This window comes from Neopelma chrysocephalum, unplaced genomic scaffold, assembly GCF_003984885.1.
Source record: "Neopelma chrysocephalum unplaced genomic scaffold, ASM398488v2 Primary Assembly neopelma1_194, whole genome shotgun sequence".
Lineage (NCBI taxonomy): Eukaryota > Metazoa > Chordata > Aves > Passeriformes > Pipridae > Neopelma > Neopelma chrysocephalum.
In genome coordinates, this window is record NW_020897856.1 from 658,616 (window position 1) to 686,184 (window position 27,569).

The window sequence follows — 27,569 nt, forward strand, 5'->3', positions numbered from 1 at the left end:
ATGAGCAGGGACACCTTCCACTAGCCCAGGTTGCTCCAAGCTCTGTCCAACCTGGCCTTGGACACTTCCAGGGATGGGGCAGCCACAGCTTCTCTGGGCAACCTGTGCCAGGGCCTCCCCACCCTCAAGGGGAAGAATTCCTTCCCAACATCCCATCTAACCCTGCCCTCTGGCAGTGAGAAGCCATTCCCCCTTGCCCTGTCTCTCCAGGCCCTTGTCCCAAGTGCCTCTCCAGCTCTCTTGGAGCCCCTTTAGGCCCTGGAAGGGCCTCTGAGGTCTCCCCAGAACCTTCTCTTCTCCAGGCTGATCAGCCCAGCTCACTCACCCTGTCTCCAGAGCAGAGGGGATCCAGCCCTTGGAGCATCTTTGTGTTCTATGCCAAAGACCACATAAAATCTAATTACCTCCACAAATGATAACTCAAGGAAATTCTTAAGAAGTTCCAAGAATGTAGTTTCCTAAAATTCTGAAAATAGGTGGAACTGTGCAATTAAATGTGACTTTTCAGACAAGCAGTCACAGAGGTGTGACAGCGTAGAGCAACTACAACAGTGGTGCAAATTTAGTGAAAGTAGCACAGAACTGGAGAGATAATGTAAGGATGAAGTAATAATTAAAACATATGTTCAGAAACACCCCCATTTCCAGATACTGTAGAAGAGGGAGGATGGATGGATGGACAGATAGATGGATGGAGAGGATTGTAAAGAGACACTGAAAACCTAGTGTAGCAAAAGGACTAAACCAAGTAACAAAACAGAGTGCTAGAGACTTGCTTTCATCAGAGAGAGAGAGAAGGCAATGGAAGGACTTGGAGGTCAAAGTAGAGGCAATAAAGCATTGTGACTGTTATAAGACAGAGTCAGAAAGGACTTAAACATTTAGGGACAACTCTTGGTGCTAAAATATAGAGCTTTTAGTCTCAAAAGTAGTACAAACCTAAAGAAGTGGTTGGATGTTCAAACAAGACAGAACCATAATGTAACACAGGAATTAACAGGTGCTACCAAAGCAAACCTCACTGGTTGAAAAACTTGCCTGATTTTGCTTCAGGACAGACACTTGTTTCTGGAGACAGATGTTTTCCTCTTCTAGCTCAGTATAGTCTTGCAGCAGGCGTGCTTCTCGAAATTTATATTCCTTAATATCATCTCGCAGACGGGCCCTTTGGATCTCCACATTCTGGTTGACCTGGAAGAACAAACAAACCCCCAAATGATGGTGATTTGATCAGCTACGATTGAATTCCAAAATTTTATATCTTTCCTTATGTGCACTAATCAATTATATTCTACTGAAACAGAAACTCTTCCCCACGCCCCTGAAATTACAGAAAAGTAAGCCATTTATGTATTTCTACATAATTAGATTTTTGTTTTCTTGCTTCTCTTACAACTGACTCAGAAGAAAGTCAAGAAACAAGCAGGGAAAGCAGCATTCCCACCTGTGTCATCCCACTGGCTGTAACGACAGGCAAAAGCTTTTCAGACCAGAAGTTAGTGCCTAAATCTGTTCCCTCTTTAACAAGAACAGCCTTTTCACAAGAGAAAAACAGATTCAGATGACTCTAGATGTTCTTATTTGGACATGTATTAGCTGCTGCTTTTCAACAGGTATTTTCTTTATGCCCAGAGCAATAATTTGAAAATGAGTTCTAAGGAATTCTTTTGGAGAGAGGCACTGAGTTAAAACTCAAATGAAATCTAAGATCTCAGGTAGAAAAAAATAGAAACTTTAGTTGACTTATAAAATCTTCCCTCCCCTCAGCCCCAAGACTTATGCAAGACCTTAAAAAAGGACTTAAAAAAAATCACCATTGTTTCAAAATAGGTAAAAAGTAAAAACCAGTATGTTGGTGTAGTGTGATCTTTGGATCTTTCATGAATATACACAGACACTCGAATAAATTGAGCTGGCACATATCCATCTATGGGAATGGCTCACTGTACTTAGCTTTTATTTTTTCCAGTATTATTTTCCTTCAAGCCACATCTTCAAAACACCTCATTAAAACAAAGTGAAAACTATGTTCTAAAACAGCAACAGAATTATTGATATAGGCAAACAGGCACTACAGTTGTTTTTACAGGAGGGATCCACACGAGTAACCACACAGGTACCAACAGGCACCTACAGCACATGGAGATAAGGGAATGTTTGCAGCAGGAGCGTGTGCCAAGACTTGAATCTGGCATGTCCACAGACACAGAATCACCTGCAACTGTTAAGACCAATAAATTTAAATTACAGCTCCCTCACACGTCATTTAAAGATTAGATTATATAAACTTGTCTGCTTATTTTTAGCAACAAAGAGGAGAGCAATACTTCACGGCAGACTGAGAAACCAGAACTGCTGCAACCAGACACTACAGCACACCAAGGCAAATGAGGAGTTGCTATATCCCACATTCCAGGCCTAAGTAAGTGTTGGCTCTACCTTTGCACAAACCCAGGGCCGCAGGGAAAGCTGAAGGCTGACATGAGTTCACATCTTTATGTCTCCATAACAACTGCAATGGAGACCTCTTGCCTTTGGCAGAAGGAGCCTCCAGCCAGATAATCCATACTGTTTAACAGGATTGCAAGAGGCTCCATCAAACAAATCATCACACTATTTTGCCCATTCCCAAGGGAAGACCTCCCACAAAGCTACTGGCGAGCTTCTCTCCCCACCATTCAGGCTGCTTTGCTCCTCTTCCTCCTTGGATGAGCTAATCTTTGTAGAGGTCAATGCCTGAAGAAACCTTTGGAAACCTTTGTCTGGTCTAAAGAAAGAATGGTTTCTGTCCAAGCCTGCTTGTTTCATTCAAAGCAACAGCAAGAGCTCATTATTTAACGTGCAAGTATTGTTGTGCTTGTCTAGCGCAAGAAAAATCATTCTATTTCCATGTGTGCAGGAAGGCCAGGTTTAAAAATAGCTCCCTTGTTTCCTGACCAGGGAAGGGAGATCTAACCTAGATTTATTGGCTGTTTAGCAAGCTGTGCATTCAATTTGCTCTCAGCATTCTCCTGTCAAATAAATGTGCATGCTTGCAAGCTGCAAGGTTCAACTGGATGCCATGTGATCTTGTATAACTGACCAAATGGTGGGATTTTTCTGCAGGATAGAGAAGCTAAAGCTACAACATCCTTCCTTGATCAGATTTTTCTATTACTCACACAGAAAGTGGTATTTGTGTGATTTAAGACAGATACACACACACTGCACGTGTTCTCACAGGTGGTGTTTCACACTTCCTCTGGTCTCTAGAAAAGGTGGGGAGTTCGAACGTTCCTTTGACCCTTGTTGCTTCAGTGGCTCAGGGGCATCTTCCTTCCTCCTCTGCCCTGAGCGCCCTCTGAGCACAGGGGAGAAGAGGGGCTGGAACACACAGGAATGTCTGGCCAGGCACTTGGCTGTAGCAGTGCCTCACACCTCCACCCAAAAGTAGATCATACAGTGGCAATATATATTAAAGTGCCGTGTGGAGAACTCATAGCCACAAAATCCCACTGCGTGTTATTCTACCTGACAAACCCCTCAAATTCGCAACCCAGAGAACATTCCCACTATGCAGAACCCTCCCATCCATCCTGCCTAAGAAAAGACTATGATCTGTAAGAGATTTTGCCTGATCTAAAGGCCACAGACTGCCTTCAGCATTTTCACCCTCTCAGCGCTGCCTCAGAAGGGTTCTGCAAGAGACCTCTCTGAGTAGCACTGGTACTAGAAAGAGCAGGAATTCCTTCAGGACCAGTCTGAATTCACCCTTGCCTGCATGCCAAAAGCACAACTACTGTCCTGCAACACTGCTAGAAGCCTGCTTTTTCTAGGACACTCCAGCATATAAACATTACGTTTAATTTGACCCTAAGAATTATAATAATTGAGAGAAAAATCTCAGGTAGCTGATTCCTTCCTTTGTCCTGGGCACTGCAGAGTGGCCTCCAGGTCACCAGCCAGAGGGTGATCTTTCAAGCCAAGCTGTGTCACTAGCAGGGGTTCTGTTGCCCTGAACTTCACCAGCTCATGAGGTCAGTTTGAATTCCCTGCTGTAGTAACATGCTCACGCCTGATTTTACTTATCTATCATCATCAAGAGCCAAAGCTTAGTTTGCTGAAATGTATTACTAATTCTAGGATTAGATTTAATTCTTTTAAGTATCTCTACGTATGATCATTCCCTCTTGTGTTATTCATGGGAAGGAGTCACAATAAAAGGATGCTGCCAGTGGAATAAACACAGTGCAGTCAGACAGGACAGCAACTCGTATGTATATATTCTGTTGCTGTGGGGAGAAGAAAATCATAGAATCATTTATGTTGGACAAGACCCCTAAGATCATTATCACTAACAAAACTGCCAAGTCCATCAAAATAATCAATTAAACATCATCTCTTAGACATCTGAATAAATACAGGCACAAAAATTGGAAAGACTAATCCTCAGGTACGTAACTTAGTCCCATACTCAGTGACCTACTGAACAGTGAAATTAAGAAGTCAAAACCTGGGCCATTAAGCTTTCCTGTGCACGAAAAGAAAGCTTCACTAGACAATACCACAACTAACAAGTTATATTTTTTAGGCTCCAAAGACCAGCAGTTTGCAAGTCATGTAGGAATTCCCTGCTGCCCATCTGACTTCAATGGCATTTCCTCCGCATATGTGGGGACTGGGGTCCCGTGGCAACATATCACATAACTGTGTAATTAAGGGCTGGGATATAAAATACTTCTAGAACCAGAATTGAATTAAGACTGCATAAGAACCCCAAAATCTTCCCCTAGTTCTCAACTTACAAGCTTACAAATTGTTTTCTTTCTCTTGTTTTCTTATAGATACTAATCAAAACACTAATTTGAGAGAGGAAAAAAAAAAGATAAAACATTCCATTAGATCCAGCTGTTTATTACATCAGCAAAAGGTTTGGAAACCTGAACTTTCAGTACTGCAATAAAGTTCACCTGCATGACATGGCTGTTTACAGCTCCTGGCAATGGGTAAATGCTTTTGGGGCACAGATGCAGACCAGCAGCACCTCGTGATGATGGCCTTCCCTCCCTCTTCTTTCTCAGATGTGGGAGTTTCAAGAGCTTCTCCTTTTTAAAATTTTACCCACTCTGTTCTTACAATAGAGAAACTATAAAATAGTATAAAAATAATTGTTTATCCACGTGAAGGGAAGGTAAGTGCCATGGTGGCCTGGCTCTGCTGCCCCACTCATCACAGAAGAACTTGCCTCCAGTCACACCAGGATCCTGTGCACACACGTACTGCTACAGCATAAGATGTTCCTTGGTAAGAGGAAAGATTTATAAATAAAACACCTGTCAGTATCTTGGCTCAGACCACCTTAAGCTAGGAAAAGAAGCAGTTTTATTTCCCACACAAGCCCCGTATAAAATTCAGGGTGTATCACACCCCCCTCCCACACTGAATGCAGGGAGGCTGGTGCAGACCTACAGCCAGACACAGCTACACCTATAGCTGTGTTCTGTACCCATGACAAAGTATCTTATTATGTGTCTCAGGATTCTCTTTATCTGTGATTAATGCTGGGGTACACCTCTATTAATGTACTCAGCTCAAGATTTACTGATTTTTTTTTTTTTGCAAATCTTTAAATAAAAACCTTTGAGAAGCCCTGATGTTACGGGTGAGTTTATCACAACAGTGGAGAACAAAGAAATGCACTGTCAGGGAGTTTTTTCTGCACAATATTAGCGAGACCAGAGTTGACAGTCAGATACCACAGCATATCCTGGGGCCAGTTAAATCTTAGAACTACTAAATCAGTATTAAGCCTTGATACAATGCATATGTCCTTTTACTTAACTCATTGCTTACTACCTGTTCACACATTTTATCCAAACCAAAAGCACACCCTCCCAACCTTTCCTTTGTCAATGTTATTTTGTGTGTGAAGGGAGGGTGAACACCTGGGCTCGTGTGGCAATATTTACTTCTGTTTAAGTTCCCTGCTCCAGTGATGCTCTCCAACTACAAGCTAAACCCCAGGTGAGGATAAACACACCTGACCCTGAGCCACAGGCTGTAGATGCCCACCCAAGTGGGCAATCTTTGCCCAGGAGCCTGCTGGGCACTAAACTCGAGGTGTCTGGCACTGGTGCAGCCCACACAGGCAGCAGCAGCAGTGTGATATCTTCACAGAAACAAACAGATCCACGGTGTAGAAGAAGCTGGGAGGGCTGGGGTGAGCCTCATGATCAGAAGCTGGGGGCACTGGTAGGTCTCTGAGATCAGAGGATGACTGTTTAAATCCATCTGAAATAACTCAATTTAAAACTGGAATAAGTCAGTTATTGTTACTGGTTTCGTTTCCAAACGGTGATCTCATCTTCTATAAAACTGAGCCATTTCTGAGCTCCAGGAGCACGAGAGGGGAGCCCATTCCCTCTGTGCATTTCCAGCCAACCTTCTTCCTCAGAGACCTGGGTGTGTCCTCCTGGGGCTTCGGGCAGCGCTGGGCACCTCAGCCTCGGCTGGTCATGGGAGTCTGGGTGGAAAATGCTGACCCAGACTAACAGCAGTGTTATGAATGGCACTGTGTAACACTGCTACTCAGCCTTCCCCTCCTGCACTGGATTGCTTGCTTAGAGCAGTTAAACTCCAGCTGCTTTTCAAATCTCAAATCTAAATGCTTGGCAGTTTTCCATGTCCTTCCCTGCCACGATGAAAAACATTTAACCCTTCCAAGGCCTGCCAAATAAGCTTTTAAGATTACAACAGCCCTCTGCATTCAACGACCTGTCATTACCCCAGGTTTGGGAGGACATGGGGATGTTGTTCCCTGGGGGATAGCTGAATTCTGATAAACCTCTGAACTCAAGCTCTGACTGCAGCAGTTCTCCCTATGGATGCAAACCAGCAAGGAAATGTTAAACATGCTTCCAGAAAACAAAATGAACACCGAACCAGCCATACTGACACACAGAGCTGTCACTGCCTCCTCTGTGGGCTTGTCTACAGCCCACAGGCACAGGAGGAAAAGTCGTACCAAAGAGGTAGCTCTAAGTCACATTTAGTTTTTAAAAAAGCATATCATTACACCAAAAAGATTTATTTATACTTCAGATTGAGGCTGCTTATTAAAAAGTTAATAACCAGAATCATTCACCCCTGTGTCTGCACTTCTTAACAGCAAACAGCAACGAAACCCACCCCAGTGAAGTGGTGAGGCTCTGCCCAGGGAAGCCGTGATGACTCAGAGGAGTTACAGAAAGAGAGATCAAAACGCAAACTTTGAAACAGTATTGTGCTGCAATTCATTTCAGACCCTTGAAAGCTCTCGGGGTTTCATTTCCTGAACCAAAATTAGATTCTTCTGATGCACTAGGTGTCTTAGGAGACTCCAACACATGCAATCCACTGTGACACTTTGGTAGCAAACTCAGAACTGACCCACTTCCCTTTCTGGAAAATGGGAGAGCCTGGTGAAGGAGCAGCAGGGAATCAAATTCCAAAGGACCTGTCCTTGTCATCATAGCAGTCAATGTCCTGAACAGTCTCACTTTTTCCTAATCAAGCTAAACCCAGGCTAACATTATAGTGTTTCCATAAATCACTTTTCTAACAGACTGATAACTTTTCAGTGCTTCTCTCCCCAGTCTTTTTGTTGCTACTTCTGTTTTGTTTTGCTTTTATTTTAACATCCTTCTGTTAATCTGTGATAATTACTGTTCAAAAAACTCCCACTTCAGTGATTCTAGAGAACAACTGCTCCACACTGTGCTCCATGCCTCCTGCCTGCAGTCCAAAACCGCTGAAGAATTCAAGTCTGTTCTGTCCCCTGTCAAATCCCTGCTAAGCCTGCGTCATCAGAAATGTCCACAAACCACCTATTTTCAATAACCATAAATACAAGTTTGTCTTGTAAATTAAAGCCTGCCCTTCTCTGTTACAAGGGCTGTTGAAGGCTCCTTTATTTTATTACTCTAATATTAAAGGCCTATTTTAAAGCTTCCATTAACTGTTTCCAGTGGTGACAGTTTTTCTTGGCCAGATTTAACACTAGCTGCAAGTTCATGGGACTTCAGCACTAGATACCACAAAGCTGTCAGACTTAAAAGAATTTACAATTAAAATAATATTGACAAAAAGCCGAAGTTAGTACAGCTATCAAAGATTAGAAGTCTCCTACTGACTTAATTTGGCCAGAACTAATTTACATATAAAGCATGAGATGAAAGCTTTGGCTGGATTGATCTTCCCAGCATGAGTGTCCTATTTTCACAAGGTGCCACACCTCTGGAATGTGGAATGTGCCTAGCTTACACTTCCCAATCCTACTGAGATACAATCATCTCAAAGCCACTGCCTTACAGTTCCACTACTACTTCAGACAATTTTAATGAACTGACTTCCAAAGGAGTTCTCTGTCTAAATTAATGACACCTATGATACCACTTTATATGTAACAGAGGCTTATGAAACATTTTGCTTACATTGAGACTATGGAAGAGGTACTTCTTTATAGAAAAATCCATGGAACAAAGGAAAATACTCTAATACTGAAGAGTATCATATGGAAGCTGGTTAAAAAAAAAAGGTATTTTCCCTGTACAGGCATAGCATTCTGGGTGGAGCACAGCAGGGGTGAAGAAGATGCCTGGCAGCTCCAAAGAACGAGAGGTACTTGGTATAAATCAAAGTGACACCCATCCCCAGTACAACTCACAGGAACACCCACTTGCCCTCTGCTGCCTGGGGTGCTCACAAACACCGAGCACTCATCAGCTAAGAGAAACCACACAAGTGATGGATGCAGTGAGCTCTGTCCTGCGATCCTGGATAAAAACCATCATCTTAACTCTCTATCTGAGCAGGATCTGCTAATGGTACAGTTCTATCAGTCTTTGCTCACACCAACAACCAACTTCAGCCAGGTAATTAAACTGCTGGACTGATTTGAGCTCTGATTCACCAATGGTGATGTGGGTCACCTACGGCCACCACCTGCGTCTCCTAGAACGCTTCCATCAACGCTGTCTCTGTACAATCCTAAACATCCACTGGTCAGATTATGTGACCAACACATCTGTTCTAGAACAGGCAGCAGTCACAAGTATTGAGGCCATGTTGCTGAGAACACAGCTGTGTTGGGCAGGGCACGTCTCCAGGATGAAGGACCAACCACCCCCTCCCTAAGATCCTGCTTTATGGTGAACTTGCCACCGGCTGCTGCAAGAGAGGAGCCCTGAAGAGAAGATACAAGGACTCCCTGAAACAACATCTCAGCCTTGGCCATACTGATCAACACAACTGGTCTACTCTGGCCTCCGATCGGGAGGCCTGGAGACACACCATCTATAACGCTGCTGATGCTTTTGAGAAAGCACCAGGATCACCCTTGAGGAGAAAAGACAACACAGAAAGAATCGAGCCTTGCAGAATTTACCATCTAAGGAGTCTTTCTGCTGTGCCTTTTGCAACCGGACGTGTCTGTCTCATATTGGCCTTTTTAGCCACCAACACGCTTGTAACAAATGTGGGTAGAGCCCTTCCCAAATCTTCGTTTGCGAAGCCCAGCCATGATGATGGTGCAAACTATTTTAAAGCAGTTGCTGTGTATCACTTACATTGAGCTGGAGGCAGAACCCCCAGTGAGAGTAAAAGATCAAGTGAGAAGGGACAGAAAGGGAGATCAGTGTGGGTGTAACCCCAGCACTACTGTTCCACAGCCTGCAGTTCTGTTCTCCAACAGACAAACTGTAGGTTACAACAGGAGCAGGACCTAGACTTTCAGCAGCCTTGTTTACCACTCAGCATGACAGACTGTAATAACTTTCTGATGACTTAATACAATTACTTCATATGTACTATGACTAAATGCTGCAAGCTCCTTCCCTTTTCACAGCTCCACTTCAGCCAGGGTGTTACGTCCAGCCTGTATTCTACAGAAACAAGATGATGTGGGGACACAGCAATTGGATCTTCATCAAATAATGACTAAACGTTGTTTCCAGAGATTTCCTTTGCCTCTCAACTGTTATCTTACAGCTACGAGAGGTTTTGAAAAGCCCAAATCACCACAGGATCAGCTGTGCTGAATATATTTAAGCCACAGCATCCCCTTCCTTGCAGGAAGCAGCCAAGCTCTGCATGCAGAATACAGCACAGTGAAGCTGCATACCAGGCATTAGTAAGATACTGGTTTGTCCACTCACAAAGTGCACGGTCTGTGCCTGTTATGTGCCCCAAAACACACACACACAAAAAAGTCTTTGTCTATATAATATAGAGTAACACACTGCCCTCTTTCTTATAGAACGGATTATCTTCCTAAGAACTGTTTTGATTAATGACGTTAAAATTACACTGTATAAAACCTGCATGTAGGCAAAACTGGCAGCAGCAGAAAGGGAAGAGTCCCTTTGCCATGAGAAAGGCCATGTTCACTGACCCCACACTGGCTTTTCCTGCCACGAGAGCTTTTGCTCCTCTGAACTCAAATGCCTGGGACACTGTGAACATCAAACAGCTCTGCTAGAATAACCACGGGAACATACTGCCATCATTAAGACACAAAAAGGGCAATTTCCAGATTTTATCACAACAGCAGAAGTGGCGGCATTCTGTTGTTGGAAGCAGTTGTCAGTGCCTGTGCTGCCATGGCTATCTATATATTGCTAGTTAGCCATAAGTTGTCCCGACAAACATTGCTCCTGGAGCTGCTCATGATTTTCACAGTGGTCACACAACTGTAACACCATGAACCTCCTCAGATGGTCTCAAACTCCAGATTGAAACTAGTTGCTTATGAGGTTGCAATCAGTTGTTTTTTCAATCTCCACAGCAATGGAGGGTTAGGATAACGACCGGTAAGAAAAAACAAGGTCATCTCTCTGGCTCCCTAACCTGAGTTACCCCATGCAGCAGTTTGGATCGTGTGATTTGGTTCGGTATTTCCCTTCAGTTCTGGCTACATTAGGAACAGTTTAGAGCAGAGTCAGTCTGACACACAGGTAGCTCTGGTCCAGGAAAACACCAATTTCTCTGGGCTGCTCCCAGCTTGCTCAACTTTAGAGCAGCAGACACCTCCCTCTGAGCAATCAAATGCTAACAAGTAGCAGGGGTTAATGAGTAGCTCCACTGACTAATGAAAAAAAGGGAGATCATTCTAAGCAGTGCCAATTAAAAAATCTGGACCCCCTCCATCTGCAGGCATATATGGGGAGCTATGGAGGGAGAGCTGATCTTGTTACCAACCCAAATTTATTTCACCTAAAAAACAAACAAACAAAAAGGCTAAAGAGCATTATCAAATCAAAACCAAACTTGAAAACCAAACCATAAGGTTAAAAAAAAAAAGAATGGATTTTGATAGTCACAAGGGCAGCAACAGCAGAGCATTGCTATTTGTGACACTACAGGCACATCCCCAGGCTGGCTCTTTGTGCTTCTGCCCAAGAGGTATTTTGTCACCAGCCACATTCTTAAAACCTTTCAAATGTTACCTGAAAATAAATCTTGGGGCAGCTCTGAACTAGTCCATCTGCACAGCACTACAAGACGAAACAAAGGATGGATTTTGCCAAGCACAGCACAACTCTGAGGCACACTGTGGTACATGCTCTTTCCTATTTTCAAAAAATGCCAATCTGACCCAAACGAACCCTTCTTGGGTGGATTGCCAAGGATCGCCTCCTTGAGTGGCAGCAGTGCCAAGCACAGGAGAAACAAAGCAACCTCCTGCTTCTGCATCCTAAAATCCCACTGCCAGCAGAGAGGAAGTTTTCAGTCTGTGGGGGGGAGAACCACACACACAACAAACACGACACAAACCTCTTTAATTAACACTTTGCACAGCGACTTTAGGCCATTGTTTCACTGATTAGTGTGTCTCCAGCTCCCCTCAACTGCGCAGATTGATTTTACATCTGTTAGAAGATTACAAGAGGCTTTCTCGCTCCACTGCTCACACTCTCAGAAACCCTGGGCAGACCAAAGGTCACCATGAAGGTCACCAGGAAGCTGTGACTGAAGAGACAGACTCATCCTGCCATCACTGTGGCACCCACAGATGCCCAGCGACTTCATTATAACACAGCTATGAAAAGCTCCCCCAGCAAGTGTGCTGCCAGGTTAATTCCCAAACAATGGAGAACTGGGAATCTTAACTGCTAATTGAAACTTGGAGGATCATATTTAGAGTGGTATAATGTCAGAAGAGCAAGAGTTTATTTTAATATTTCTTTAAAATCTGAAAACACGCAGTGTTCAAATGGTGACTTTCAATGTCCCCGTTGTCAGCATTAGTTCATTTTGGACACTGAGTTTCCAGGCAGCAGCCACCACATCAAGAGAAACACTGCTGTTAACATCTTTCCTTGGAATATATCACTGCACAACAACAATAGAGAAATCATGAACAGATGCCTCCTTCCGTACGTGCAAAGCACATCAACTCAGGTTTCTACGACAATATGTCTTCTTCAGAATGGGTTTCTATTATGCTTCAAATGGCTACAAACTACACAGAGTACTGCCTTTTCATAGAAATACTATGCTCTTGCTAAAGGAAAAAAAATTTTAAAAATGAACCACTACCAAAAAGGAATAAAACCCAACTTCATTGTAAATAAAAAGGGAGTGAGAGAGCAGCAGCTGCCACCCGCAGCCACCGTCAGTGTGCTGAGCCAGCACACAGCTACCACACCATGAGCAACTGCCTTTGAACTTCTGGCACTGCACAGAGGGCAGGTTTTTGTAAAAAAGAAAAACCAAACCAAACCCCACCTATTCACACTGTGACCCTTCTAACTCTTTCAACACATCAGCGGACAAGAAATCCAACCCTGCACACTAACTGTGATGGGCTCAGCACCTTCAAGAACCAGGGTCATTGCTGTCCAGCTTTTAGAGATAGAACCACTTTTACATTTGGAGTACGTCCAGCAGCTGACTTCCAGCCATGCTGCTCAGTTCAGATATAACTTCCAGTGTATTTTAGCATTATTATTTTTATTATACACTTCTGTACACACAGTTAAAAATAACCAGCAATGAACCAAGAAATATCTTCCACACTGCTGTGCATTACATGTGGGCCCAGAAGGCCCAAAAGGTAACAAAAAACCCACAGGTAATCGGTTCTGCAAGAGCCTGTGTGCTCAGAGGCTTTTCCATTAGAAGATAAGGGCTGCCGTGGAATCCCTGAACAAGGAGAAATGGGGGAGAACCATTTTTATCTGCTGAGTGTTACACTGAAAGCTGTGTCACACTGCTGCTTTACTCTCAGATTCAGGGCTGCTGAATACATCGATTTCTGTGACATTTCAGGGCAAAAAGGACAATGTGTAAATGCACCTGCCTCCTGCAGCCTGTCCCCTCCAGCTCCAGGGACTGGCAGGAGACTCCCACAGACAGCCCCAACACGACCTGGCAGAGTGACCCTCTTGGCACACTTTTTTTTCTTTTAAATAAAATGCCCTTTTCTCCATGTCTCACCAGCCCACAACCTGGTTTATTTATAAAAGTTTATTTAAAGCAGTCAGCTCTCTTACAACTTCACCTTGCTTGTATTTTTTCCCAACAACTTGATTCACCTGCCTCTACATCCACCTCTCCCACTCCGCTGCCTCCAGACTGCACCCCAGTCCTGGCCCTCAGGCAGCTTCCTTTGGTACCCCAGGCTGAAGCATAAAGCCACCCACAAAGTTCTGCCACAGGGGTGTTCTAGCAAAGCTCACCATATTCTGCAACAAAGACATTACTATTTTTGTTTTAGCTCCTTAGACAGGAGCTCCTTGCTCTTTGCCAACATCCCACCCCGACCCTCCACTTTCTTCTCGCCTCTTTCTCTAGGTCAACAACCCTGCTCCTGTTTCTTTGGTGACCATGATGAGTTTCTCTCACAATTCATTCTGCCTCCATGGGGATCCTGCACCTCCAGAGACAAGGTTTCTGGAAAAGCCTTTATTCACACCTCCCTTTAGCGCAATCAAAACTCTCACACTGCCAAAACTCCAAGCTCCCATCACTCCACAGCAGCCAATGCTACCATCAACTTTCAGAGCTTTTCAGCCTCCTTCACTAATAATTCAAATATTACCGCTAAAGTCATCTTCCTTCCCCCCTTACTCCAAGTCATATTCTCCATGAAAAACATGTCTTTTCCTCACTTCATGCATCTGACACCATTTTAATGCCATTCACATCTCTGACCTCTTTTTCCAGTCTTCCCACTTCAGCTTCCAAAAGCTGCTCTGCTACTGTCTTTTTTTTTGCTTGGAAGGAACATCTCTAGAGATCAAGTAATTTTTTCTTCCTTTCTTCTGTAAGATTCTTATCATGAACAACAATAAATCTTTCAACACTTCCCTTTCTCTAAGCTATTCACCTTTATATGTAGCATTACAGATTAGACACTATTCAGAATGGGAACAGTGGTTTACTCCACACCATGTGAATGTGTACAGAAGTACTCTACAAGCATATTTCTGCTGGATGATTAACATTACCTCAAGTTTCTTTGACGTTTGCAATGTATCCAGAAATATCACAGAAATAACATTGAGAATTTAATATGATTTTTGTTCAATCGAAAATGTATCCTCCCTTTCCTCCATTTATTTAAAAAGGGAAGAGTCCTCCTAATTTGATACAGAACTACAGGTCAGACTTCCTGAACCAGAGGGCTTCAAATCTAGAATATACTATAATAAACTATTTGAAAACACTTTTGGCCACTTACCTGTAGTGCACAGTGTGCAATTTACAGCACAATCAAGTGTTGCTTCCATATATTCTCTGCTGGAACAAACCAGCAGCTCCTGATAGCACTTTTAGGGAATGCAGAACATGGAGGCTTTTCCCAACTGGGTTGCAGGGGAGAGCTGCTGGACGTGTTCCTGGATGGGTTATCAGTGTGTTCAAGGGGGAGGAATAGAAAGCAACACAAAGGACTATTCAGTATCTTAGCTATGAATCCTCGTGGGAGAAAGACCTGTAATCGTAACTTTAGGAACACTCTTCCTTCCCTGATAATGTTGAGGAAGCCTAGAGAACTTTAGCAATTGGGTTACCAGTTTATAGAATAACTCTCAGCCATCAGCACTCTGAGAAGGTCTAACAAACAACTTAATGGCCTACCATGGAGAAAACACTGGCTCCAAAAAATAAATACTTGTTAGCAATTAAACAGTCAGATATTGTGGACAGGCTGTGTCCTGGGCTCCCCAGCAATACCTCTCCCACCTCTGTTTGCAGTATTTTAACTGCAAGGCCCAGAAGGCTGATACAAGGACCTGCAAATTCCATGTCCAAGGATGTGGAGAGATGACTACTAGCAATTATTTTGTGGAAGGCAGCCATGGTCACAGTGGCCTGACTTTAGACAGCACATCTCATGCTTCCAGTGACTGATGATCTGCTTCCATTTGAAACTTGTGTTTAGCTTTGGGCTCCTCATGACAATAAAGACTTTGAGGAGCTGGAGCGTGTCCAGAGAAGGGAAGGGAGCTGGGAAAGGGTCTGGAGCACAGGTCTGACCAGGAGCAGCTGAGGGAGCTGGGGGGGCTCTGCCTGGCAGGAAGGAGGCTCAGGGGGGACCTTCTCACTCTCTACAACTCCCTGACAGGAGGTCATAGCCATGGGGGGGTCAGGCTCCCCTCCCAGATAACAAGCATCAGGACATGATCAGGAAATGATGTCAAGTTGTGCCAGGAGAGGTCTAGACTGGATACTATGAAAATTTTCTTCATTGAAAGGGTGGTCAGACATTGGAACAGGCTGCCCAGGGCAGTGGTGAAATCACAGCCTCTGGAAGTGTTCAAAAAATATGTGGGTGTGGTGCTTAGAGACATGGTTTAGAGAATAGGATGGAGGGGTAAAACCAATAGATCTTTTACAGAGATCTATGTGCTGGGTATCCATTTTTCTACAGTTAAAAACAAAGAAAGAACCCCCCATGATAAGCAGTTGTATGTCTGTGTTCAGAAAAAAAAAAGGCAGAGAGTCCCCTGCACACAGCACGCCAGGTAACTGCATGGTGTCTGATATCCTTCAGGTCTAGGCACTCTTGATAAAGCCTGTTAGATGTTAGTGAAGAACAAGAAAGTTTCTTTGGAACAAACCTCAGAAAAACAGCTTCCATCTTACAACCTTGGAGGGAGAAAATTGCACATATGTGGCTGATAACTTGAGGGGGTTTAAAACACGCTGTTTAATATTATATTGTACCATGTCATGTCAGCTATTTCTCTTGACACATATAAAAGTACACACATTAGAGTATATTTCCTTCCTTAGTTTACATAATCAGAACACCTTTTCCTTTCCTGGTAAAGAATCTCTGCTTTATTTTTCAGCTTCTCTGTTTTGGCCACAGCCACCTCATGACTTCACAGCCAGATCACCCTGTAAAATCTGTTTTGGTGCCACTAAAACACAGTAGAGACAAAAGCAGACTAAAAATGAATAGCAATTAACAATTTCTCCTTCCAGCGACTCTTCCAGGACACAGGAGCCGCTGAGCTGGTTAATAACAGCACTGAAACTCATCCTGGGTAACCACCCCCTAGGCCTGTCTCGACAGGCCACAGTTGGATAATTCAACAGAAGGCATCAAAATCACTTGTGTCTGCTACAGCAACTCCAGGTGTGCCAAATATCACTCTTCTCCTTCCAGAAACAGCACCTTGCTTCTGTGCAAGTGTCCTGAGAGGTCACAAAAGGAATGATGTGCTTGAATGCGCTTCCAACTGATGTAGGACAACATCTTGTTTCAACCCACCACTGCTGCCAGGAGCATCTCAAGGGGAGCTGGTGAACTCGACCACCCTCCTTGTGCCACCACTAAGAACTGAACAGATTCTTCCAAAAAAGTCCTAGCAACAGTAAAGCTATCCTGTCAGACAGCTACAAAACAGCAGATAAAAATGTTTGCAGCCAGCCCTGACAAGTAAATCTTCCTTGAAAATAAAGCGAGACTCAGCCTCAATTGATTTCCTGTGGGGCATTTCCTGTGGGGTTTTGTTTTGCTTTCTTTTGAACTTCCTTCAGGTTTTGACAGGAAGAGCCCTCTGTCTGGCCAGAGGACACACAGACAAGCACTTTCCACATCCTCCCTCTTACCTGGATCAAATCCAGAACAATTGCAATGGAAGTCAAGTCTCCTGTTCCCCCAGACATCCTGCAAAGTCAGTGCTCTTGATAGGCACTAACACAGGGCTTCCAAAACACACACAATAAAGACTAGGTCTGTCCACAAACATTCTCTACAAGAAGATGGAGAAGAGCCACAGTAGTTTTTCTTTCACCAGCAGTCAGAAAAAAATGAAGGAAGGAATTTCCACTCTGCAGTATAAAACAGCAGATCATATTCCACCTTCATCCCCAACACTTTCAGACTGCAGCAGCCTTTTTTCCAGCACAGTGTCTCCTTGGACTAATATCAACATAAAACTTTCACCAGGAGACAGGCTGAAGCTAAGCATGGCACCAGGGACTGAGGAAAACCACACTGCTCTTCTTGCTAACTAGCTCACTACAGCCACATGTTCTCCTTGACTTCTCTCACACAAAGCTTTCCAAATAAATTCACTTTTTGACCTATAAATTATCACAAGAGGCCTTGTGCATACCCTCCTGCTTCCACTTACTGGACAGCAATGGTGACACAGTGATTGAACCACTTTCTGATGCACCATATGAGAGAAAAGCCGAGTCCCTCAAGTTGCTCCCATTGGCTTGGCTGTTTTGTGGGCCATGAGGAGGCCAGTCCAGGCTCTGTTCACATACCCTGCCTCACTGTTCCCTACCAGGAATTATAAAAGGCAAATCAAAACAGAATGCAACACACGAATGGGCATCTTCAGAGGAAAAGAATCCCAAACCACACACGGTCAACTGGCCCAGATGTTTTCATTTTAACACTAAAGTTTTCATGCCACTTCTTTTTTCCTTCGTGCCTCTTTGCCCCACCCCAGTTTACTGGCAGGAGCAGAAAGAGTGAGGCTAAAAAGGAGCATGAATACATGCAGCACCATGACACAACGCAACAGGCAGAGGAACCCCTGACTGCATGGTTCCAGTTGTTCATCGCATTATATTTTGATTTTTATTTTTCTTTAATTGAGCTCAGTTTCCATTCAAAGTTTGGAATCAGTCACAGCCAGTTAAATTATCATCAGCCTTTATTTCTAGTCAAGTCACTAAATGCCTCTTCCCCCCTTCAACAGAGAGAAGCTTAAAAAAAATCAGAATCTTCACAAGAAACCTGCCATCACCCACTTCTCCTCTTCCCGCACTCCGCCATCCTCACTGGGGTCTTTGTGCAAAAGGCTGTATGGGGGAAAGTGCAAGACAAAACCTACTTTAAAACCTTGCAAACAGCTCATCTCAGGGCTGCATAAAGCAAAATGTAGCTCCAAGCAAAGGTGACTGGAATGTGGCAGTATCTGGAAGGAAACATCACCTCCAGCTGCAGTGACACTGGGAGCAGACTGGAACTCTGCTGCTCAGCACTCTTTGAGCAGGGTCTGGAATCCCTCAGAGACACCAGGCTGCCTCTGGGGTGGGAAGGTTTTCTGTTAAGCTAATCTTAAAGGTTAGGAAATACAGACAAGAGTTGTGTGTGTTTGCAGGAACTGGTTCCCTGTCTAAGGACAAAGCCTGATTCCAGTTCTCTTATCCCACTGCCAGGACCCAGGAAGTTAAAGGAGAAGTTGACTGGCCTGTTTGATCACCTGTGACAGCTTGCACCAGGAATCTTCTCCGTCATACCCCAACGAGAGGTACTAGGGAACCACCACATCTCCACAGAAGTAGCCCACATTCCCTCTTTTGTTTTATTACCAAATATTATCCATGTATTTGTTACTATACAAATAAGAAATTCCATGAGACACTTCCAGCTGTGCTCACATGGAGTAAGTTGAGATTCAGACTTGAGCTCTTGGATAACCTCCCCTCAGGGCAAGGGAGCCCAGTCAATTAGCCCAGGACTAGACCAGACTAGTCCCCAGTGCTTCAAAGGAAGGTGCAAGAAAGCTCAGGAGTAATAATTGCTGACTGTTTAATCCATCCATCTGTGGTTTACAGTCTCTGTAGCTTTTACCACTCTGAACTGAAGCAATGGTTTGAGCTCTCAAAACAATCTTTTCTGCACCAGTGCTCCAGTGACTTGTGCTGAGCTACAGATTTTTTAAGTAATTAAACTTTATAAGTCAATTTCTTAGTGATTATTTCCCCTTAAAAATATGAGGTTTCAATAGGAAAACAAAAAAAAGGTCAAAGCTACTTTGAGGTAGTAAGTTAAGCAACCTATGTAAAAGTAAAAGCTGTCACTTCATGAGAGAAAACACAAGACTATAAACTTCGCTATCAGTCTCTGTGCAATTCAGTGTTTTGCTATGATCCCACACCCTCAGAAGTTAGGGTGGAAAAACTGATATAAAGGGAAATTATGCCACAAATATTCTGCAGCAAGAAAATCTGCACTGGGAGCGAGGCAGAAAAAGTACATCCAAGGATCCCTGTGCTCAGCCTAAACAGGTTCCTCTGCTTTTTAAGGCAGCAGTTCTGGGATGAGGGAACTGATGTGCAGTATCCACAATACCAGCATTGCTAAAACACACAGCCACGTTCTGTCAAATCACCTTTCAGCTCAAGAATTTTCCTTTTTTTGTGTTACATAGCACAAGAAAACGTAACAATGCAAGCTGTGGTGCACCCCTTCACACCTTCGCTCACCTCCTTCAGTTCCTGGGCGACGGAATTAAGGCGTTCATTTTCAGACTGTGTGTTGGCAAGGACATTTCTGATCTGCTTCAGTTCTGTCTGCAACTCCATAACCTTCTTCATGTAGTATTCTTCTTTGGTAGCTGATTCCTGGATCAAGGTCTCCTCTCTGCTCTCTCCATCTGCTGCTACCTTCTTGTGGTTGGTATGGGCCTGTCCAAAAGCCTAGAGGACAGTCAGAGAGAAACACATCTTTTATTAGTAAACCTGGATGTTTGCATAAGTAACTTCAGTTTTTAATCGTTGAAAATATTTACCCTCATACATTTCTTTGATGCAAAGGAATGTAACCTTTTCCTACACTCTCCTCTTCTGGGATCAGACCTCCAAATGCTATTAAGTGGCCAACACCGGGCTCGTGAAAATAAACCGCAGCACCTGAATTATCCATTATCCAAAATCCAAGGTATTTTGTGATGCACAGAATGCTCACATAGAACTTTTGTGGGAGGGAACAACGATGTACTGACTGTTAAAACAAGACTGGTTTTCAACCAGATGACTGCAAGGTGACCAGACACTGCTGCACACGCATGTTCTCTGTGGCGGGGTCAGACTCACTTCTGCAAAACCGGAATCCCTGCGAACACATTGGGTATTAGCAGCCTGTTCCACGCTTACTCGCCCTGACACAGCTCCCTGCAGCTGCTCATGGCTGAGGATTACAGCCCCCTCCCACCCAGGGTCAGCAGGGCTGCTCCAGAACCAGGCTAAGCCCGCGGGGTCACGCTGGCTGAAGTAGGTCAGCGGACGGCTGCACTCCCTGCTCCAAGATGTCATCTCCAGCAGCGTGCCAGCAAAGGCACTTAGAGGCAGGTCACAGATCCAGGGCTCTGCCTAGACCTGACATTGGCATTATTTTGCTTTCTCCTGGCTTCTTTTTTTGGGGGGTTTTATTTTGCTGGAAACACTTCTAGGTGACGGTCCCCGCACGCGCCAGCAGCCCACATGTGGGGAACCCTGCTGCAGGGACAGCCATGGGCGAGCTCCTTCCCACAGCCCCTGGGAGATGTAGAGCAGAGCTGACCACTTTCAGCAGTTTTATTTGTAACACACTGCCTGGCAGATGGGCCAAAATCAATGAGATTACAAATGACATCTTTTAAGTGCTGCACATGCATTCATCACAATCCAACCCAAGGCCTGTTTGGAGCTTTCAGGTGCCACAAGATCTTTTGGGATGCCACTGTCCATGTGGCAAATTTTCATGGACAACATTAATATCAGGCCAGGTCAAGGACAGAGCTGCATCTCAAACTCCCTGTCTAATCATGCATTTTCAATTGATCATCTTTTGACAGCTCTCCAGAAAAAATACTGTCAGTGTAGGAAAAAAAAATCTGCTTTGAAGAGAAACAGATTTCAGTATTTTATTACTTCTGTATATTAGAGCAGGCATATTAATAGCACAGAAACTACTGTCTATACCAGGGCTGAAACAGCTGATCAAATATGCTAGCTCTGCCTATGATTAAAGACACCCAGATATTGCTCCTATCAGACTAAATTTTATTTCAGATAAGCAAACATCCATTGAAGAAATTCTAGCCAGATTCACCAAGATGACCCAAGGGAAATAAAAAGCAACACATTTCAGACAGAAAGTAAAGCACCATCTGTGCAAGTCCTTGTCAAATGAGTTTCAACAAAGCAGCTTAAAAGCCTAATACCCAAGATCTCCATAAATGTTAAAGGGATAACAAAAATCATGCCAGCTTCTCAAATACACTATCTTTTCTTCCCCTAACAAATCAAGATCCACCCTTTACAGACCAGCACATATGACAAATCACTGGCACAGAGGAGGGGATTCTGGGCACCTCTTTGCCCAGTGAAGTGGCACCCTTTGCTTGGCTGCAGGATGCCAACAAGCACATGGAAGCTCAGCACACTCAAAGCCACAGCTGATCAGCCAGACCACAGGGTCCAGGCATGATTCCACCCAGGAGCTCAGGAACGCCACTAAGGGAAGGATTCTTGGGAATAATGACTGGTTTGCTCTTAAAACTTCTGATGCAGAGGCTGGGCCTCAGGTTCCTTTAACAGCTGAAAAAGAGAGTTCATCCTTTTGCCCAAGTCACAACTGACAGGGAGTATTTTAACACAGAAACTGCCACAGCGGATGAGGCTGGGCGCTTTTTTAAATCCAATATCCTGTCTCCTACAGAGTCTAATGCCAGATGCTTCAGAGAAAGGTGCAAGAAACCACTTAATCTCCCAGAGTTGGGGATTGCCTTAAGCCTTGGTGTGGAATTCTTGATGTAAATTTGGAAGAGTTATTAACATTGAGTTACCCATGTAAAATATCTCTTTATTTTTCACAGGTTTATGCATTTTTTGCCTCAATAAAATCCTACAACAATAAATTCTGTATTTAAAATCCTACCCTTACCTGATAGGTTTTTATCAGTTTACAAGTTTTCATAAAAGAGAACATATTTTTGTTCAGAGGTTTGAAGGTATGTTGTTAATTCCATGGTCTGCTGTCAACCATTCACTGTTTTTGAGACTTCCATCACAACAGACTATGTAGAACAGGAAACTTTTAACAAAATTGTGCAAAATTACAGGGCAATGCAATTACTTGCCATGGTTACAGCCCAGACCTGTTTTAAATCAAGCTATTAAAAGGAAAACTGACTTTTCACTGCTATGCATGAAACTCCTAAACCTTCACACATCCCCAAGTCCAGCATCTACCCGTCCACTTTTGCTTTAACATTATCTAAAACACAGAAAGAGAAGTCAAAGTTACTCTGCTCTTCCTCTCTTCCAAAACTCCATTTCCATCTACTAGGGATGTTCACAGTTACGTTGGAATGATACACTTTAGAGTATCTCTTCACAAAATAAAAGTTTCTGACCTGAGGGCTGCAAAGCACCACGTTCTGCTGAACAGCTGCCTCAAGGAAATTACAGCAAGACACCAATATCAAGGGACTATCAAAGTTCTTATCTTCCAGATTTCCCAAGTTCAGGGCAAAAGCAGTATCAAGCTGCCATCCCCTACCAGCCACACCAGTCCATGGAGTCCTTCTCCTCTCCTCCCCCAAAACCACTAGGGAATGCTGCCCAAAAGCCAATTATAACATCCATGGGAAATCTACTATAATGAGCTGATAAAGGTTTACTAAAACTAGTGTCATTCACCAAAATGCCATTAAATCAACTTTTGTGTTTGCACCATTTCTTACATCAGCAGACTCAAAGCATGTAGAAAACACTGTGCTATCACAGCTCAGAAAATCTCATTGCTAAAAATCAAAGCGATTTCTACAACTTTAATCTTCAGTCAATGGGGTCTTAAAATAAATCTCAAGAACTCAAAACTCTCCATAATAATTACAAATGGAAAAAGGAACCTGGACAGCAGAAAAAAAAGTTGTTGGGCAGATGAAAATTGCAGCCAGAGAAGAGTGGAGTGAGAACATGTGAACAGCAGTGTAGACACCAAGGTCAGTGGAGAAGGAGGGGGAGGAGGTGCTGCAGTACCAGAGCTGAGGTTCCCCTGCAGCCCATGGGGAGGCAGCTGAGCCCCTGCAGCCCGTGGAGGAGCAGGTGGATGTCATAAGGAGGCTGTGACCCTGTGGGAGGGCCCTGATGGAGCAGGGTCCTGCTGGAGACCTGCAGCCCAGGGAGAGAGGAGCCCACACTGGAGCAAAGTTTCCAGAGCAGGACTTGTGGCCCTGTGGGAGACCCACGCTGGAGCAGCCTGTGCCTGAGGGACTGACCTCATGGAAAAGTGACCCATGTGGCAGCAGTTCATGGAGAACTGTTGCCCGTGGGATGGACTCACGCTGGAGAAGTTGGGAAGGACTGTCTCCTGTGGCAGGAACCCCACAGGAAGCAGGGGATGGACTCCAAGTCCTCTCCCTGACAGCTGCAGAAACAACAACTGACCATAACCCCTATTCCCTGTCTCCCTGCACCACTGGGGGGAGGAGGTAGAACTTGGAAGGAAGGAAGGGTGGGGGGAAGGTGTTTTAAAGATTATTTTACTTCTCAGTCTCCTGCTCTGATCCTGTTAGTAATAAATTTAATTAACATCCCCACTTTGAGGCTGTTTTGCCCGTGATGGTGATATAAAAATCACAAAGTCCCTTGCAGATGTTTCTTGCTATTGATATTGAATTTTGAGAATGTTTCTCTGCTTATTCCACAAACGTGGTATGACAACAAAAAGCAAAGAGAGACTTAAAAAAAAAGGTTTAAGATCAATATGTCAATCCTGCCAGTTGTCTGTAACTGAAAATGAATCATGGACACTAGAACTATAACTGTAATGGAACAGAAATGTTAGCTTCAGGTCTATGTTTAACCACAAATCCTTCAACTGAAGAAGAGTCAAGATGTCAGTTATGGATTTGCAGTACAGCAATTAACATTTTATATCCAGCTTGGAATGAAAGTTATGAACACTTCTGGAGCGACAACAAATTTGCTTTTCTCAAATGCCTAGCAGATTAAAAAAAAAAAAGGAAGATACAAGTATTTCAATAAAAATATAAAGAATAAACCATAGTACATTGCTACAAGGAAGGCATTTTGGAAAAGTTGTTAAAGTTCAGGCATTGGGGCTTAAGCTGGTCTCTAGTCTGGAAGGATTGCTACCTTGTGCTGGTAGCTTAATCCTGCACCTTCCCAATGCCTTTTTTCAGATACTGGTCACTGGTGGAAACTGCTGGACTGCAGAGATGACAGATCTGATTCAACATGGCAATTTATTCGTGTTCCTTTACCGCCTTCCACACTCAACAGCCACCTTGGCTTCTTTTGGCAGTGACCAGTGCTCTTTAAATCTCATGCCCAAATGACATGCAGGGAAAAAAATAGGCAGAAGAGAGCATGAGACAAGAAATGCTTTAACCAAGTGACCCATCCTGCAGACAGGTCCACAGAGACAACAGCATCAGCTGCATGAGAAGTCTCCTGCTCAGCCCCCACCTCTGCTCAGCCTCCAGCCCCAACCCTCATTCCTCCTTCCCCTCCCTCATTTTGTGATTTGGGGGAGTTTAATCTGTACAGGACAGCAGTTTTACCTTTAGAAGCACAGGCTGCAGCTTCTCTGAAGAGCTGTGTGAAACCTAATTTGCTACAGGAGTTTAAATATGCCTCTTAATTTTTTTGGAAAAGCATTCCTCATCAGGAGAGCTGCCAGGTCACAGACGGACAAGCTCCGAGTACCTTTGCAAGCAGTTTTCAGATGGCACCATGGAACACTGGGATTTTCCTGCCCCTATGTGAAAATTCCTCATTTTCATATTTTGTTCCTAGCAATTTCCTTTTAATTATCAATATCTCTCATCAACATTAAACTAATCAGGATGTGTTAATATGCATCAGAAGATTAATTAGGTCTAAAAGTCAATCGCATTTTTGTTCATGTTTCTGCACTGTCAATCTGAATTTAATTACAAAGCTTTAGCACCAGTTCAGCTCCTAGTTCCTTCTGCTTATATGATTCAAAAAATGAGATGTTTTCCATGGCTTCACCAAGCATTGCACATTTTCCAAAATAATAAATTCATCATGACCAAAATGATCTAAAAAAGTAATACCAACGTGCACAAAAACGCTGCTCTGAAGAGACTGGCACATCTTTACAGGGAGCAAGGAATTTAATATAGGAAAGTATATTCCTCTTGTGCATTGCACTCATATATTTTCATTTTAAATTTTCTTGTAAAGTGGTCATTCTTGCATTCTTCAGTTAGCAGAGCAGCGCTGTGACTAAACAGTTTTCTCAGCAAAGTCCTTAAATGAACTGCACCAGGCTTGGATTGCAGTGAGACAGAGGCATTTTCATGTGCTCCCCTAAACATCCTAATCCTTTGAGCATGACCCAACCTTCCTCTCCCACTGACTCAGTCCTCCTCGGCTCCCTTCAGCTGGGTGCCAGGGCTGCTGACAGCATCAGCGTGGCTGGGGGTGGGGGGGCACAAACCAGGGCCAGCAGAGCTCATCCCTCCTTTCCTGACAGCTGAGACTGAAGTCCTGGACACCAGCAAGGCCTCTGAGCTCAGTCACACTGCTTCTAAATCGCTCTCTCAACTTTCACTGAAGCACTGCTTCATCTCACACACCTCACTGCTGCCAAACCGTCCTCAGCAGCACTGGGGAAGCTGCAGCTAAAACACAGCAGGCATTTTTGTGCCATTATAAAGCTAGGACAAAGTGCTCATGCTTTTAAGAGACTGACATTTGAGAGGAAAAAGAAAATAAAACCTCCCAAAACCAAACAAGAGGTTTTTGATACCACAATACAAGGTTCAGATGACTTCAGTCTCGTGTTGCTTGAATTAATACCAGGCTCCTGTGTGTTCTCAGAGATCTGAGGGCAGCACAGCAGAGGAGAAATTGGCTGTAGAGTTCCCTTGTCCCAAGCTACCAGCCATAGCAAACCAGCAGGGATGCTCTGGCAATGCTGGGAGGGACAGGATGGCAGCAGTATGGTCTAGCTCTTGATGGTCCTCTCCTTCCAATCGAGCTAAGCCAGTGTGATCATCAGACTTACACGAGATTTAACAAGGTTTCAGGTTCAGCAGGAAGAAATGCAAATGCCTTATAAGATCACAATATCCTCCTCACAGATCAGAGAGACATTCCGCTGATGGCATTTTTTTAAACGGTAAAAACACACTGGAGCCTATATTTAGAATATATTGCTTCAGTGCACTGCCGCTGGGATAAAAAGATTTGATGATAAAAGTCTAATTTAGCCTGTCAGTTTAGTTAGCTAGACACTTAAACTGCATTAACTTGCACTGGAGGGCTAAAAGCAATTGTGCCTCCATCAGTAGCTAAGCAGCAACTCCACATACTGTTACAAGAACTAGTGGCCAGATTTTGGCCATACTGGACACAGCTGGCAAGTGGCTGTAGCCTCTTTCCTCAGTCAATACTCTTTGATATGAGCCCTCAAAAAAAAAAAACAAAACAAAAAAAAGTTGAGGGATAAAACACAGTCTAAATCAAGACAGTGGAAATGGCTCAGAGCAATGCAGGAGACACTTCACTTAAAATCACCAGCACTTGACTTCGTTCGCAGGCACAACTGCTCCATTTCCACTGCTTTTGTGATTTGGTATGTAGGGTCCTCTTATAGGCGTGACCCAAGGGATTACTGAAGCTGAGATCTTGGCTTCAGGTGTGGAAATTGCTGAAGCAGCTAAGAAGCAGTTTGCTTCCAAAGTGAATTTATGAGAAAAGGTGTTAACATGACAGCTCTTGAGTCTTAGAGGCACACACAAGACCCAGCATGAGGAGCAGCCACAGCATTAGTCTCTCTCTACACCCTCCCAGACTTGCCCTTGCAGGTCCCAGCTTGGGTGTGACAGAGCTACTCCTCTGCCCACTCTCTCCTGGACAAGATGAGCAGCTCTGCTTCTTTGGCACTCCCTCACTAGTCTCAGACATTCAAACTGCTTTCTGAATCTCAAAGCTGTCATTATATGGACACCTGCCCATGGCAAAACCATCCTTTTGTTTCACAAAGGCCACTCAACAGGTATGAAGTAGCAATTATTTCTGGATGCTCCTGACCCATGCTGAAATGTCTTAGGCTGTCCCAGCCCATCACCCCATTGTTGAGTTAAAATCTGAGGCACCTCCTCCACGGTATACAGATAAAACATGCTAAGGAGGTGAAAAGGTTATACTCTCTTCTCATTTAAAATCTCGAACATGTCCTCCCACAAAAGGGCCCCACAGGCATCACAAAGAGCAACACTTTTGCTCACGCAGAAGGAGAAGCGCAGGTCTCGGCTATTTTAAACCACCCCTTGGTTCACCACATCCTGCTGAAAACTGTACCTTCAGAC

At 43.9% G+C, this 27,569-nt stretch overlaps 1 protein-coding gene across 7 annotated transcripts in view; it reads right to left on the reverse strand.

Moving 5' to 3' along the window:
• Window positions 1-27,569, reverse strand: part of BICD2 (BICD cargo adaptor 2) — an 82,515-nt gene that overhangs the window by 23,990 nt on the left and 30,956 nt on the right. For all 7 annotated transcript variants that reach the window (XR_003537239.1, XM_027702731.1, XM_027702727.1 and 4 more), the window contains exons 2-3: window positions 19,702-19,914; window positions 1,039-1,191 (exon numbers count right to left, since the gene is read on the reverse strand). Coding sequence is in view for 6 of the 7 variants with exons in the window: in XM_027702731.1 (XP_027558532.1) it covers window positions 1,039-1,191; window positions 19,702-19,914 (366 nt within the window). In the remaining variant the exon portion in view is untranslated. The remainder of the gene's footprint in view (window positions 1-1,038; window positions 1,192-19,701; window positions 19,915-27,569) is intronic.